The 16,092-nt window shown below is 39.7% G+C and overlaps 1 protein-coding gene across 2 annotated transcripts in view; it reads right to left on the reverse strand.

The window, feature by feature from the left end:
• The window catches only part of ANKFN1 (ankyrin repeat and fibronectin type III domain containing 1), a 459,719-nt gene extending 444,069 nt beyond the window's left edge, over positions 1-15,650 (reverse strand). For both annotated transcript variants that reach the window (XM_077762871.1, XM_077762870.1), the window contains exons 1-2: positions 15,599-15,650; positions 5,004-5,101 (exon numbers count right to left, since the gene is read on the reverse strand). In XM_077762871.1, coding sequence (XP_077618997.1) covers positions 5,004-5,101; positions 15,599-15,633 — 133 coding nt within the window. In that variant the 5' untranslated portion in view covers positions 15,634-15,650. The remainder of the gene's footprint in view (positions 1-5,003; positions 5,102-15,598) is intronic.
• Between the last annotated feature and the right edge of the window lie 442 nt (positions 15,651-16,092).

Consider the following 16,092-nt stretch of genomic DNA (forward strand, 5'->3'; position numbering starts at 1 on the left):
CAGATGGATTGAGAATGGTACAGTTTATGACCAATGACTGGAGAATATTGCAGGGCTGGACAGATACCAATGACTAGGGATCAGGTACCACCACCCTTTCCACCGCCTACCTCTCATGATTTTACATTTTGAAAACCTCTCCAAACTTTGGTTGACCCAAACAGAAAGAGGGAGTATATATTTTTATTTGAATGAATTTGAATCTAAATTCATGTCTATAAAAACTCATTAAGACTACATTTTTCTGTCATATAAGGATTAAGTAGCATTCTAGAAAAGTAAAGATGTTACCTGTGTTTTGCACATCTGGATTCATAGCCACTAAGAGCAAAGGTCAATTCCAGGCAGGCCATTTATATGCATTCAGAAAAGAAAATAATTTCAATTTCAAATCCACAGCCCAGAGTCCTAACCCTCACCACATACTTCAGAAAAAAAGTGTAGAGGATTCAGGGAACTATCATCATCTTCATTATTTATCCAGAGATACTTTCATGAAGGTAAGCTGTCTCACATTACATCATATCTAAAATCCGTACGGCAGGTCACCATGATTTATAGAATAAAAACTCAACTCTTTAGTATGATATCCAAAGGTTTCAAAAAACAAACCCCATCCTACCTGTCCAGTCTTGCATAAAATCCTTCAGGATGGTCTAAGTTCCAACCACAAAAGAAATGCCCCATCTTGACCCTGCTAATATAATTTTACTCTCCTTCATCTCTCCTATTTTTGTCTCTTACTTTGCATTGTTCCCTCCACCCAACTCTTGCTTAATATTTAAGAGCATATGGCACCTAGGTGACTCAATTGGTTAAGTGTCTGACTTCAGTTCAGGTCATGATCTTGTGGTCCGTGAGTTCAAACCCTGTGTCAGGCTCTGTGCTGACAGCTCTCTGTCTCTCAAAAGTGAATAAATGTTAAAAAAATTTTTTTAAGTATTTAAGAGCATGGACTTTGGAATCCAACAGACATGGATTCAAGAATTCAAATTCTAGTTCTTCAACTGACTAGCAAGGCACCTCTGAACAAGTTTCCCCTTGTGTAAACTTATATTTGACACTAATATATGGGGTGATTGTGCATTGTAATTAGATAATAAGTTGAAAATTAATTAATGGATGGTTAATAAATGAACCTAGGATTTGGTAATTTTTTTTTAAAAAAGCAGGGACTATTATTATAATTACAGTCTAAAACAATTTTTTAAAAAATTTTATAATAGTATATTTATTTGGCTCAGTGGGTAGGTCATGACTTTCCTAGTGGCAAGAGTTGTCATAATCTTCACCGTCTGTTACTTAAACCAGGCATTCAGTAAATGGCAGTGGAATGCATGTTCGGATTAATATTCAAAGCTGTGTTTAAACTACCAGAGTTTTAACATACCTGACTAGTCCTCTCTGATACCCTTGGCAGAATTAACAGCTCCTTCCTCTAGGAGCTGCTAATGCTTCCGTATGCCTCTTATTTCAATTTGCCTTGTTACATGTTATTTACATGCTGTTTTCTAATTATTTACATGTCGTGTATTGAAATGTCTCTCAATAAAATATTACATAGATTCTTGAAAATGTGGGGTTTTCATCTTGTTAGTCCAGCCACCCTTTCTTAAACTCAAAACTACCCTTAAACTTAAAAACAGAACCCGAGACAGAATAGATGCTCACTTAACACTAATTATGCTGAAAACCTCAAATCATCTTTCCTAGTTGTAGGGACTCAACAGTATCATGTCTGTACTTGAAGGGCAAAGTAGGGTGGGGACCAGGAAGTGGCAAATTGCTGTGCACAGCTGAGCAGTGTTGTCCTTGACTCCAAAGGACAGCTGGGCTCAACATGAGAGAAGAGCTTTCACTTTTGATCTTGAAGATAATATTTTAAAATATAAAGCAAAAAGAATTTGAGATAATGTGCACACTTTCCTTCTGAACATGCCATATGGAATCTGAGGCTCTTGGATTAAGAATCGTTAAGTCCTACTTACTAAATAAAGACAGCCAGTCTCATGGAGAACCAACAGAGAAGGATACAGAACATGAATCATGGATAAGAATAACACTTACTCCAGAAGAAAATAGCAAGAATTAGCCCAGAAGGCTGAGCCTCTTGTCCCCAGCAGGCCAAATCATACCAATTTCCACTTCCAGTTTGCTCCCTGCACCATCACCAAGTATTAGTCATCCTCGCTCCCTGATAAGGTAGTTGGGTGGAAGATATGATGACAGTAGCAACCCCATTTGAATGAGGATTTGTGATTTCCAGGGCTACCTACTCATGCCTGCAGGTAGCCAGATGAGATGGAGGTTCAGCAAGGCTGTTCTAGGTTCCAGTACACAACATACACCAGCTGTGCAGAATGAAAAGGGAAGAAAACCTATATTCCACTACGTCTAGGGCTGCACCCATCCTCTTAGTGAGTCTTTAATAAATTCCTTCTGGCTCAGGAAGAATTTAGTAGCAATATCAATGTATTCTCCCTCAATCTTCCACCTAAAGACACCTATTTGAACACCCAAACTGGTTCCTTCTGCACAATATTTTTCCCAGAATTGAGCCACCAAAATGGGTTGTTTTATGATGTAGATGAAAATAGCTGGGACCAGACCCTATGATGACTGCTGGGTTGATAAGATTTCTCCTCCAGAATCTGTTTTCTGCAATCCTCAGTGCTTTCCATAAGAGTAATGAAACTAGAAAGGATAATGGAAAAGAAAACTCCAGGGTCATGCAAATCCCAAGAGCCTACGATAAGATACTCATGTGGATCATAAGTATGTGTTTGAGAAGAGCCATAGTTAGCCCAGCCACATCAACTTGGTTTGAAGTTTATGTTAAAACGTGTAATTCTTGGAAGATACGCAACATACAGCCTGAATATATAAAGGACTCCATCACTAATCTCAAATCACTTAACACAAATTATATGAGCTTGTATATAAAAGGTTATCAAGAACTCCTCTGTGGATCATTTGTGCCTCAGTTTCCCCAGCATTGTGGTTGGGGTACTTTTGTTGGCTGGCATAGTAAAAGAAAAATCAAGAAATTTTTATTTTAAGATTTCATCGCAAGCTCATAAAAATGTCAATAGAGGAAGTAGAAAGGAGACCAAATCGTAAGGAGGAAGGAGGATGGAGGAAGAGAGATACACAAAATCAGCTCATGAATCCTTTCGTTGTATTGATCTTAAGCAGGCCGAAGCTCACAGTGGGTGGGTGGGTATTATTAAACCTATGTGTTGTTTGGAAACTCACCATCCATGTGAGCACAGTGCTCACTGCACTGGGAGAGGAGGGTAATATAAAAAGCATCTGAGATGTGGGAAGAGACAATTCAGGAGCTCAGTGTTCCACAGGAGCACGACCTCTGCTGCTTTTAAGTTTATTTTCACTTAGTTTCCGAGGCTGGTGGGGCTAAGCTCCAACAGGTGATGTGGCCACAAAAAATATGGCACAGTTTGACCACCAAAAAATTCACAATGAGAGAAGCAGCCAGGATTTTCAGGGATCATCAGTGTATAGCTCATTCTCTATATTACTGACCAGCAGCCATGACCACAAGGGCAGCCGAAGATGAAATGTAGTAACTGGGACTAGAAGAAAGACACGATAATAAAGGTAAGGCCCATAAATTGTAAGAAATTGAACAGGCCTTGGATCTTACTGAATGCCTGCCCCCACCCGTTTGTCGAATGACCATAATCTCAGATAGACTGGGATAATTTCCATTTACAGCCAGTTGCTCTGGCATAGTTGGCACAGTTATTAACAGCACCTCCTCTCACCTCCAGAAAGGTCCAACAAATTATCTAGTCACCAATTCATTTGGCAAACTGGAAATCCGAGGCCCAAAGAAGGAAGGGGGATTAGTGGCAGTGGGTATAGATTTGGAATAGGTTATGGGTTGGTTTGCTATGGCCAACTAGAAAAAAAGCAAAACAAACACAATCTGATCTTCACACATTACCCATTTCTCTATTTACCTCTTTCACTACATTATAAACTCAAGGTCAAAATCAGTGTCTTAGCCTCATACCTCTCAATGTCAAGCACATACTAGGCACTTAATAAATATTTGACTATTACACTTATTAACATACTTTCTTGTACATTATCCCATTCAATTCTCCATTGGCACCATATGATGGGTAATGCTGAATAAAGATGAGAAAGCTAGTCAGGGATATTAAATGCTGAGGAAGTTAATAGCAAAACCACTAAAACCCAGGTCTTCAATGCTTCTTTCCATTACATTATTCTCAGTGTTAGAAGGAGTCTAAATGTAGAGGGAATGTTTGCTTAGAGGGATGGAGCCCGGAAGAGCCAAGGAAAATGTGGTAGGCAGAGAAACATCTCTGTGGGCTCAGAGATTTGACTACTGGACCAACAAGATTGTTTTTCGGGGCCCTGTATTTCTTCCAACATGGCTGCTCCGTTGAAAAAAGGAAGCACATCATGTGCCGGCAGCAGGGTGGAAAGGGAGGTTTGGACATAGCCCAGGATGCTGCGAGGGCAGAGATTCAAAGTGGATGGGTGAAGGCCGAACTGAATGGACCCACAGTCCAGCAGTTAGCTTGGGTCAAACTACCAAGGGTTTTCCCCTCACAAGGACTTCCATAAGACGTACCCAGGGCCCCATTCAAAAAAGGATCAAGCCTGGCATTTTCCTGGCTGTTTACTTTTAAAAAAATTAAAGCTTAGCATTTTGAAAAATGTATTTCTTGGAGACAAATATATTTTGGCCCAACCCGCATCCCACTAGAACTTACCACACAAAGTTTCCAGTTCCATCCCCAGGCCACAGCACCACTGTACCATGAAGGGTGATATTTTATTTATTTAATTTCTATTTTTTTAATTCTCCCATTGTAGCTCCTTTAGCAATCAGTTGGTTTGTATTCTTTTGTGTTGACACTGTTCTCTTTCCTTGCATCCATTAAGTCAGTGTATTGTTTGCTTATTTCCATGAAATTTTTTTTTTTCGGTAATGAAATAAACTTTACCTGACTTGGAGCTATAAATACCCCCAGGAATCATTGGGAGCCTCCTTGACTTCTTCCTGGCCCAGATGTCATTACCATTCAATCGACCATAGGCCACCCTGGAAAAGGAAAGATGTGCACTCTTGTTCAGGTGTGAGACAACCAAAGGAAGACTGTGGGTTCTCCCTCCTCTTCCCTACCCCTGATCCCCAATATAGCAATGCAGTGTACAATTATTAGAAGTAACAAGAAAATAATCCTAATAAAATCTCATACCATGACTCAAATTCCAATTTTCAACAAACGGTAATAAGGGTCTTCCATCTTCTTGAAGGCAATAAAGAACAGTCTGTGTGGTATTCCTCCTGGGCAGTAGAGGGCACTGTGAGCACACACTGGAAGTAGGCCTTTGGTGCCTCAGGAATCTGACCACGGTTAATAGGAATACACTGTGTGGTTGCTGTCCCCACAAATGCATCTTTCATGTCAAGCGGCCCCCCATGGTTCATCCTGTTGCCATGATGCCATGGAGGCAACAACAATGACAACAATAAAAGCTGCTTGTTCTTTTACTGTATTCTTTCAAAAGCAGTCTACTTTGGGAGTGAGAGATTTTGGAAACACTCAGACTTTCACTAAAAATTTGAGTTAGCTACTTACTGGTTATATGACCTTATGACCAAACTTCTCTAAGTTTCCTCATTTAGAAAGTGGAAATAGGAATACTTATGAACTAGACTGTTATAAGGATCAAGTGAGATCATGCAGATGGGTGCCTTCAGCATATAAATATCAATCCATGGTAGCTGTTATTGCTATAGTAATTTTGCAGTGCAGTCAGCTGTGTGGATGACCATGCCCAAGCCTAGACTCTTCCGTGTTCTCTGAGGACCAACCTTCTTGTCACTGTCTCTTACTTAACACTTTGCCCACCAAGTCACAGAAGGGTTTTATGAGCACTAGTGACATTCCCATGAGTGGTGCAAAAGGAGTGCTGCTGGGCAGAGGTGAGGTGGCATCTCACCATCGAAGACAGTGATTATTCAGCTAGGTCTCTCAGAATTATTTTGAGAGAGCAAGTCATAATCCAAGCACAGGGATCCTCACTGTCATTACAGGCTCAGAATTCAGAGTCAACACACATAATTATGTGGTGCCTCACTACGGATAACATGAAAAGGTGTTCAGGTTGTGTGCTGCATGGTAGTCTATCAAAAACTACTGCTAGAGTATCAAATCTGAGTTGCTGCCTATTTGTGTAAATAAGGTTTTATTGGAATACAACCAAATCCATTCATTTATCTGTTGTCTACAGCCACTTTCAAGCAACAATGGTAGAGCTGAAAAGTTGCAACAGAAACTGTATGGCTTTCAGTGCCTAAAATATTTATTGTCCGGCTCTTTACAGAACATTTACAGATTCTTGTGCCTAGCCTTTGGACTTAGTACCTTGTACATAGAAGATGCTCAATGGTAGATGCTCATGTTGAATGAGACAATGAATGAATAAAGACTCAAATACCAACCCAAGACAGCCAAACATTAATCATAAAGAAACTGGAATGGAGAATATTCAAAGGAATTTGAAAACCCTCAAATGAATAAACTTGGGCTCTAGTTCCAATTCTGCCCCCTTATTAATTTGTGTGGCCCTAGATCAATCACTTCCTATCTCTGTATATCAGTTTCCCTGTCTACAAAATGGGAACCCTAAACCCATTTTATCAGGGCTGTAATGAGGAATAAAGTGAAATCACAAATGTAAAAGCATCTTGCCCAGTTTCTGGCACATATAGAAGCTAGTCAAATGTTAGAAGAAAAAACAAGGATGAGTAGAAATCCTTTGCTTCTGAATAAAATATCTACCCCGTCACAGAGGAGTAAACAGAGTAATTCATACATTTAATTGGCAGATGTCACGGAAAAAGCTTCAAGGAGCATTCTACACAAAGACTCCCAGGCTAGTTTGTGTTCAAACAAACCAGACAGCCAGCCCACAGCCTGAGCCAGGAGCCAAATATTTCAGACACGATCAGGGCTGGCTGCTCCAGGCTGAGCTGTTCCGCATGTGGCTGGAGCCAGGCCACAGGAAGTCCTTGGTGTCAGCTCTCTAGAACCTAGTGAAACTGTGGCATTTTCTTGATCTTCTGTGTAAACTAATACTCAGATAAGGGGCATGAGGGGAAAATAAGGGGGTCTCCTTTTCTAAAGCCTGGGGGAGAAAGTAAGGGGGTCTCCTTTTCTAAAGGCTGCTGTTTCCCCAACTAAACAAGAACTTAAGAGCTGTTTAGGGGCTTCCAGAAGTAAAGTCTGCAGACCAACATGCCTTTTGTTTCCACTTTCTTCTGGGGTGGGGCTGGGGTGGGGGGTAGTGGACAGGGAGTCTATCATAATGTTGACCTTGAGGGATGCTTTGCCACACCTCCACCCAGATCCCGTTTTATGGTGTGTGGAGTTTTATGGACCAATTTAACATGGGAGAGGAGACGAGAAGGCTGATGTGTGAACTAAAGTTGAAGAGACATAAATTCAAGAGGAAATTATTCAAGAATTATAAGCCCTGCTTACCAGTGTCCAAGGGTAATAGTCACTGTTCAGTGGCGGGGGTTGGACTTCTAAAGTTATTTCAGGGGCCATTTGGAGGACAAGCACCTTTTCATTTCATTTGGATGGGTAAATATTTTCAAATGGGGTCTCCTAAATATGTTGGGATCCAGCCAAAGTCCCTAAGTTGTGGAAGCTTTGAATACCCAACAACTCTTTTCCCAGGACAGTTCATTCAGGAAGTCTAAAATCTGACAGAAAATGATTTATGCTTTATCTGCACAAAATACAACCAGACCCTCTATTTGGTTTGAACGTGAGACCTGAGGAAATTTCTAAAAATCTTTTGATTATGAGGTATTGGCTAGGACATAACAAAGCCAAATTCCAAAGTTCCCACAGGATATGAAGCAGAAAAAAAGATTGTTTTGATGAAGACCTAAAACCCTGGTCTTACTCATTTCTCTATTTGTAACAATAGCTCAGGAACCCATGTGGATGTTTTTGCACAGAACTGCAGGGCAGGAAACAAAAGGGCTGAATGAGGCAGAACTGATCTGGCCATCAGTGTACATAGCAGTTCTTACTTTGCCATGTTTCTAAATACTTGGAAAGAGAAATACCTAAGAATTTGTAGGATAGCAGTGAGGAATGGAAAGTCAGTCTGAAGTCCCCCAAGCATTATCCCAACACATTCACTCCCCCAGAATACCTGTTGCCTGTGACTGTATACCGCTGGCTTTTCCAAGGTCCTTTCTTGTAGGCATCTGATTTCCGCTGATTTTTCAACAACAGCCCCACTAGTTTCTCTAAACATAACATCCCTCAAACTCCCCGTGCAGAAAACATCATCATCAATACTCTCAAAAACTATGAAAAGCCCTGTCCCTTCATGTCTGCTGGCCACTGTTTGACAATGTCTGCTGGCCCTCATTCAAAATGAATAGTGGAGCTGCTGAAAATCTAGACAGTAAGAAGACTCTTGTGGCTGTTACCATAGCCTCAAGCCTGACTTGGAAAGCCTAGTGGAAAGGCCCTTTCTTTCCTAAATTCTTGGTTTTAGGTTTTTTTTTTTTCCCCAAAAGCTGTGAAAAATATTCTGTCATCATCAGAGGTGTTGGCTTATATAGATACAGAGTAATATTTATATTTTTTCAATCAGCATTTATCTCCATGTATTCATGAATTTTTCATCCAAAGCCAAGTGAAATGCTCTTCTGCTTGCCAGTGTTTAAGTTACAGGTTGGAAAACATTCAAAGAGCTTGAAATTCAAGCTGATGAGACAGATGAGAGAACAGGACAGGTACGTGGCCATTGGCAGTCATCCAAAATAGGATATTCTTCTCCGTATGAGGTACTGAGGCCCATTAACAAACTGCAGAAAGAATTGTTGCACCCTTCAAGATTAGGGTAGAAGCTAATAAGTCAGTGTGAGTCAATGATAATATCCTAGGTTTTAGGTTCTATGTTAATTCATGACTGTTCTTTATTTTAGAGATAAAAACATAAAGTAAAAGGGGCAACACATGGACCAATGATGATGGCAGAACATGAAACAATGATTGCTTGGAACCCAACTTGCATTGATTGTATTTTCTTATTTTCTGTATTCTTGACACTTTGGCATTTAAAGTCTTGATCCTGAAGAGATTGCTCCTCCCGGGGCTAGCTAATTTCCAGAGACAGTAAATTACTCCCCCATGAATATTCCTTCGATGGGCAAACCAACCAATCCAGATACCACATCTCCAACTCTTACATACCAAGCCAGTATCTTCCCCCACCAAATCACCCACAGTGAGGTACTGAACACCTAGGGACCAGCCCTATAATCCAGAGCATGCCAAAAATATTCAAGCTGTCCAGTTCCAGACTGACTCAGCATACCTATCCTGCCTTGCCCATTCCTTCCCACAGAATTTCAATAAATGCTCTGGGCTATATCCTTTCCTCTCCCTCTGTCTCCTAGCCAACCTGGGTGCTTCCCCATGTGGCCCTGCATGGCATCTGCCGTCTCCTGTTTTTAAGGATCTTTAAGTATAAACTTCTTCCTTTATGACAATCATTTGCATGTCTGCATATCTTTCCATACCTGATTAAGATACATCCTGCATATATTTTTAGAATACAATTCCGTGCAGTAGAAACACAATTAAATAAAAACCAAGAGTAGAATGAGTTAGGAAAGGAAGTCTATTGGGTGCCCAGAGCAGTAAGGGTCAGAAAATAAGTTATAATAAGGCATCTTTAGTACAAAAGAGAAAAAGCAGCTGTGCCAACAAAAGCCATGCTTCTCCAAGTGGTAGTGCGGATAAAGAAGGGATAAAGAAAGGCTAGAGAGAAAGATGGGTAGAAGAGGATACATTTTCCATCATGAACCCTGAAAGGCTTCGCAACCTGAGTCACTGGGTATTTGAGGCAGGAATAATTAAAAGAAAAAGGAGAAGGAGGAGAGGGAGGAAGACATAGGGGGGTGGGTTCCAGGTAAGTAGTGTCATTCAGTTCTTCTCTCTCAGGCACTCCTCTGGTTTGTGCTACAGCTTCAGCACACGGGCATTGCTGTGTGCTTCAGAAAGAAGAACATTGTTGACTGGGTGATCTGTCTGGGCTTTCTGTCCAACTCTGAGGTGGTAATCTTATTCCCAGTTAATTGGATGTTTACAATGGACTCCACAGGCCACAGGGAAATTCTTGGTTGATTCTAAACTCACCATGAGATATATATCAGCACAGCATACAAACTCTCATTGCATTCTCTAACACTTTAGGGAAGCAAATTTTCCTGCAGTATGAAAGAGCTGTGTGTGAAAACAATTATTTATCCTTGCATTTTCTTTCTCCATGCTTGTTTCCCTTTTCCAGGTAGGTACCATAAGAGACTGGCCGAGAAGATTTCTGCATGGTGCTCAGATACAGTTCTCTTTCTGTTCCTTCTGAACAAGTTACCCACATGGATCTTTGTGGAGTGCTGAACAAGAGGTTCTAAGAAATAACAGAGACTTTCTAAATAAGTCTCCTTAACACTTAGAATTTTTGGAACAAAAACCTCTGCTTCAGAGAAATGTGGCCCAACTTGAACCCATTATGTAACAATAGAAGGAGATACAGTCATGCTTTCTGCATGGTCATGGCATGGGGATTAGAGGTGACATGTAAATTAATTTCTTTGTAATTCAATTTCTATTTTGAGCCCAAATTCTAATATAGTGCAGAAAATCGGTCTCAGTTCAGGAATTCAGTCTCCCATAGCCTGCCTTTCACACAGGTGGTCTCAGTTGCAGGGCCAAGGCATTGCTGAGGTAATGGCTGCTGCCTGGGCTAGTCTCCTTAGAGATGCCCATGGCCCTCCTGCTATTAATCTGCACAGGTTTTCCTCATCTGAGGCATTGTTCTGGCTCGCTCTCTCTCTACTGCTTCTGGGTGCCTCTCAGGGGGATTTTTCTTTTGCATCTAAACCACACTACACATTGAGAAACTCAAGGAGTCTTTCTGAAGTCCTATCAGCCTAGATATATGACACCCTCTTTGAGGACTTGCTCCCCTCCAGAAATGTGCTCCAAAAGTGAGACATAGCACCCTCTGCTCTCAAATGCAACACATTTACCTGAAGTCTTTCTTTTTTGCTCACACTGAGTTTAACCCAAGAAACCTAGTGCAGAACTCCTATTACTCTGGGAATGGCCAGAGTATATGTGCTTGATACATCTCCCCTTGTCTTTCTCCTCCCCATCCTGAGGGCTCTGGCAAGTCTAAGGAATAAAGAAACGTGGCTCTAGTGGTCAGATGATCTTTAAAATCTACGTTTACATGCATTTTCCCCAGTATCGAGGCTTTGGGAACTCAAAAGCCAGGGAAGAAAAGATGTGTGAAGTGTAGGTGTCAAATGGGTGGAGGAAATAGTTGGTGAATCAAGGGGTAACAATAAATGATGACATAAACCTCACTGGGTAGTATTAGAAAACATAATACCACTAGCTAAAGTGCTGCTGCCTTCAGGAACTGAGAATGGGGTATATAGAAAGGCATGTTGGAACATATCTTGCTCCCATTTTCTGAGAATTTAAAACTTCTTGATGCACAGAAAAAACTAGAATGAAGGCACTGAAGTTAAAATCTAAGTTATTTTTTCTGTTAACATTAGATATATCATTACTTAACCCAAGCCAGTGCTGCTAAATGGATTCCAAAAACCAGCTTCCTGCACATCACCAGGTCCTTTCTCTTTCAGACTCTCTGAGTCTCTTCCATAGACACACAGACAGACACACATACACACACGCACACACTCACAAACATCACCGACAGTACTCTAGGTGGCAAAGTAAACCACTGGGGTGATTTGACAGCCTGTTTTCCAGCCAGTTGACCATACAGCACACATCCCCTACGTGGTAGTAAAGCCATATTTTCCACTTGTTACACAACTGTTGAGACACTTTAAAAGTAAGAATTACGGAAAAGATTGGCACACTGTCCAGGGCATTAAATGAGATGACCTCTGAGGTTGCTTGCCTTCTCTTTTCATCATTCATAGGAGAGAAAATGTCATTTCAGGAGACTATACTGTAGGCAGCTCTCAGTTATTCACAAGCATATTAATTTTCCTAGTAGATTTTTCCATCTTGATGAAATGAGCTCAGAGAAGGCTTTGCAGCCTTTGGTAACTTTTCCTACCACCTCCCCGAAAAGTTCTGGAGGGTAGGTATCTCTCATCTGTGTGTCTCCACTGATTCATCATAAAGGGCAATTCCCTAACACCTAACACCATTGGCTAGAGGCCCTCAAGACTCCTGCTCTAATGTTATGATTCCTTTTTATTTTAGTAATCAGAAATGTATAAACAAAAAATTAAAAACCTACCAATTCCATCTTCAAATATAATTGTTATCAGTCGGACAGTCTTTAAAAAATTTTTATGCTTATATAAACACATACACATAATGTGTGGGTGGGTGTGCCTGCTTGTGTATGTATACAAATGGAATTATGGCAGACAATATCATTTGAACCAAACAACCATGAACTTCAAACTTCTACTTTCCATCTACAAGAACAAATTTTTAGAGAGAAGAGATTTCATGGCTGGCTTGAGGTTTTTTGCTTTGTTTTATTCTTTTTTTTTTCTCATATTGCAAAGCTTACAAGTCTTAAGGCCAGTGAATGTTTACAATAGCATACAGTTGTTAACACCATTCTGCTCAAGATATGCATTATATCCATCTCCCCAGGAGGTCTCATTATGCTCCTTCCCCCTAAAGGTGACCTCTATTCTTCCTGATCTCTATAACCACAGTTTCATGTGTTCTTCAGTTTCATATAAATTAAATAATATTGCATATAATCTTTTGTGTCTAGCTTCTGCCAGCATTTCTGTGAGATTAATGCTTGGTTTGTTGCATGACTCAGGAGTTCATTCTTTGTCATCACTGTATGGTTTTTCATTGAATGTATATGCCACAACTTAACCATTTTCTTATTGATGAACACCTGGGATGTTCCCAGTTTTGTGATACCATGAATAAAACTGCTCAAAACATTCTTGACATACTTTCATGGGTGTGGGCACTCATTTCTGTGGTTGTATATCCAAGAGTGAAATTACTGGCTCATAGAGTATTTGTACGTTTAGCTAGTCACTATCATGAAAGAATGCTCTAAAGTGGCAGGACCAATTTAAATTCCCATCAGCAATGCATGAGAATTCTACTTGCTCTACATCCTTACTAGTACTTGATACTGTCAATTTTAAAAATTTTAGCCATTCTGGTGGATATATAGTGGAGTTTATTGTGATTGTATCTGGAATTTTTTTCATGGATAAGGATGTTGGAAACTTTTCACATAAGCTTATTGGCCCTTTGGATAGTCTCATTTCTGGGCTGTCTCACAGTCATTTGTCCATTTTAAATTGATTTATTTGTCTTTGATCTTTTTAGTTTGAAAGATTGTATCTTTTGGATCCTTTATCAGATGTATGTATAATAAATATTTTCCCCCAGTCTTTTTTTTTCATACCTTTAATGATGTCTTTTGATAAGCAGAAGTTTTTCATTTTAATGAGGTCCAAGTTATCAATCTTTTATGGCCCATGCTTTTGAAGGATGAGAGCCTTGATTACAGAGCAGGAGGCTCTTCCAACCCTGGGGATCAATCATAATACTACTGAAGTGGGCTACAGAATCCATTCTTCTCTGTATGATACTTTTGAGGTTTCTGTACAGTGAGTTGCATCCATGTGCCATAGTTCTGGACTACATGAAATAAGAGCAAATCTTATACGAGGTTTCTATGAGAGAGTATCTTGCTGGGTAAAAAGACAGATTCATGAAAAGAAAGCCTATTCCCTTGCTCTCTTCAGCCTGGAAAACTGATATGGAGACCTGTTATTTGGAGCAGCTAGAACCATTCTGTGACCATTAAAAGAAAAATGGCCAAAAGAATCAGGGCGTCATTAACCCAATAATCTTACATCATCAGTTAGTGAAGTAACCCTGTAACAACTCCACCAGACTTCCTGTAATATAAGATCATAAGATGCCTTTGCTATTTTAGATGTGGTCAGGCATCTAATATTTGCAGACTGGAATGTGCTTCCTAATAAGGGACTCATGGTACACATACTGATCTTCAGCTTGTTTTTCCCTTCCTATAACACAGGTATCACCGTACACTAATATACATAGTATTTTCAGATTTACTCTTTCTGTTTAATGGTCACATAGAATTCCACCATGGGTGTACAATACATTATTTATCCTGTTTCTTGTTTTTGAACATTTAGATTGTTACCATATTGTTATAAGCAATGGTGTGATAATTTGTATGCACATCTAGGCATATGGACTTTGGCATATTGACAGAATTCATTCATAGAAATGGAATTGCTGAGTCAAAAGGCCTATACATTTAAATTTGGATAGACATTGGTTTCCAAAAATGTCATCACAATTCAGATTTCTACCAGTTATATATTAGAGAACCTACTTCTGCTACACAAATAACAGCTTAATATATTTCTATTTGTTAAGCTTTTAAAAACCAATTTTATGGACAGAAAATTGCATTTCATTGTATAAATATGAATGTTTAAATTATTTATAAGTTTGGACGTGTTTTCATACCTTTTACTGTCTATCTGCATGTGTGAATTGCCTATTCATAACTTTTGCTCTCTTCCCTACTGTGCTGTTTGTACTTGATACTGCATCATTTCTGAACTGAGTATTTACCAATGTTAAGTATATATGAGCTACAATATGTTCTTCTTTCAACTGTTCTTGTGGAGACTTTTACTAGACATAAGTTCTACAATTTTATATATAAACTGATTTGTTGATTATGCTTCTCTGCTTGGTGGTATTCTTAGAAAAGCCTTCTCTATGACAAGATTCTAATAACATTGTCCTATATTTTGCCTTCCCTCATTCTCTTTTGTTTTGCTCTTTTATTTGACATTTAACAAGCACCTTTTGAGTATTTAATGTGTGCCAGACACTGAAAGCAGTTAAAAATAACAAAAAAAAGTCTCAGCTCTCCTGGAGTTTTCATTTTATTGAGAAGGCACACAACAAGCCCTTCAAGCGATAACTAGCATCTCAGAGAATGATAATTTCTAAATAAGAAAATAAAAACAAAGCAATGGAAAAGATGAGTTTATGCATAGGTACTTTAGCTAGGAAGCTTAGGAGATGTCTGTCAGAGAAACTGATGTTTGAAGAGAACTGAACAATGAGAAGAACCAGATTTACAATGCTATGAGAGAAGAGGGGCTACAGAAAGGTGGCAGCCAGTGCCCAGGTCCTGAAGCAGAAGTGTATCACAGTAGCCTGCCCTTCTCCCCAGGGACTAAGTTTCAAGAGCCCAGTAGATGCTGAAACCATGGATAGTACTAACCCTTATAGAGACTATGTTTTTTGCTACACATACATACCTAAGACAAATTTATACATCAGGCACAGTAAGAGATTCACAACAATAGCTAATAATAAGATAGAACAATTAAAACAATACACTGTAATAAAACTTATGTGAATGTGGTCTCTCTTAATATATCTTATGGTGCTGTACTAACCTTTCTTCTTCTTGCGATGATGTGAGATCATACATTGCCTACATGATGAGACAAAACAAGGTAAATGACATAGGCATTGTGACATAGTGTTAGGCTACTATTGACCTTCTGACTATTCCTCATAAGGATCATCATCTGCTTTCAGACTGTGGCTGACCACAGGTTAACTGAAATTGTGGAAAGCAAAGCTGTGGGTAAGGCATCAGCTACTGTCCACATGCTCAAGAGGCAGAAAGAGGGCTGCTGTGTCAGGAGAGCTGTGAATGAAGCACAAGTCAATGAATGATTGGATCAGAGAAGCTGCCTGTTGGCCACTTTAGTGTGGATTTCACTGTAATTGTGTTGGGAAGTTTTAAGCCAGGTATTAATGTGAAGTGAATCACTTCAGAATATATATCAGGGACTTGCATTGCCAAATAGGATGAGATGGATCACAGCAGGCCAATGATTCTAATGCAGTAGGAGAAAAAAAATGACAAATTGTATTTTGAGGA

The sequence above is a fragment of the Crocuta crocuta genome, unplaced genomic scaffold (genome assembly GCF_008692635.1).
Source record: "Crocuta crocuta isolate KB4526 unplaced genomic scaffold, BGI_CrCroc_1.0 scaffold144, whole genome shotgun sequence".
NCBI classification, from domain to species: Eukaryota; Metazoa; Chordata; class Mammalia; order Carnivora; family Hyaenidae; genus Crocuta; species Crocuta crocuta.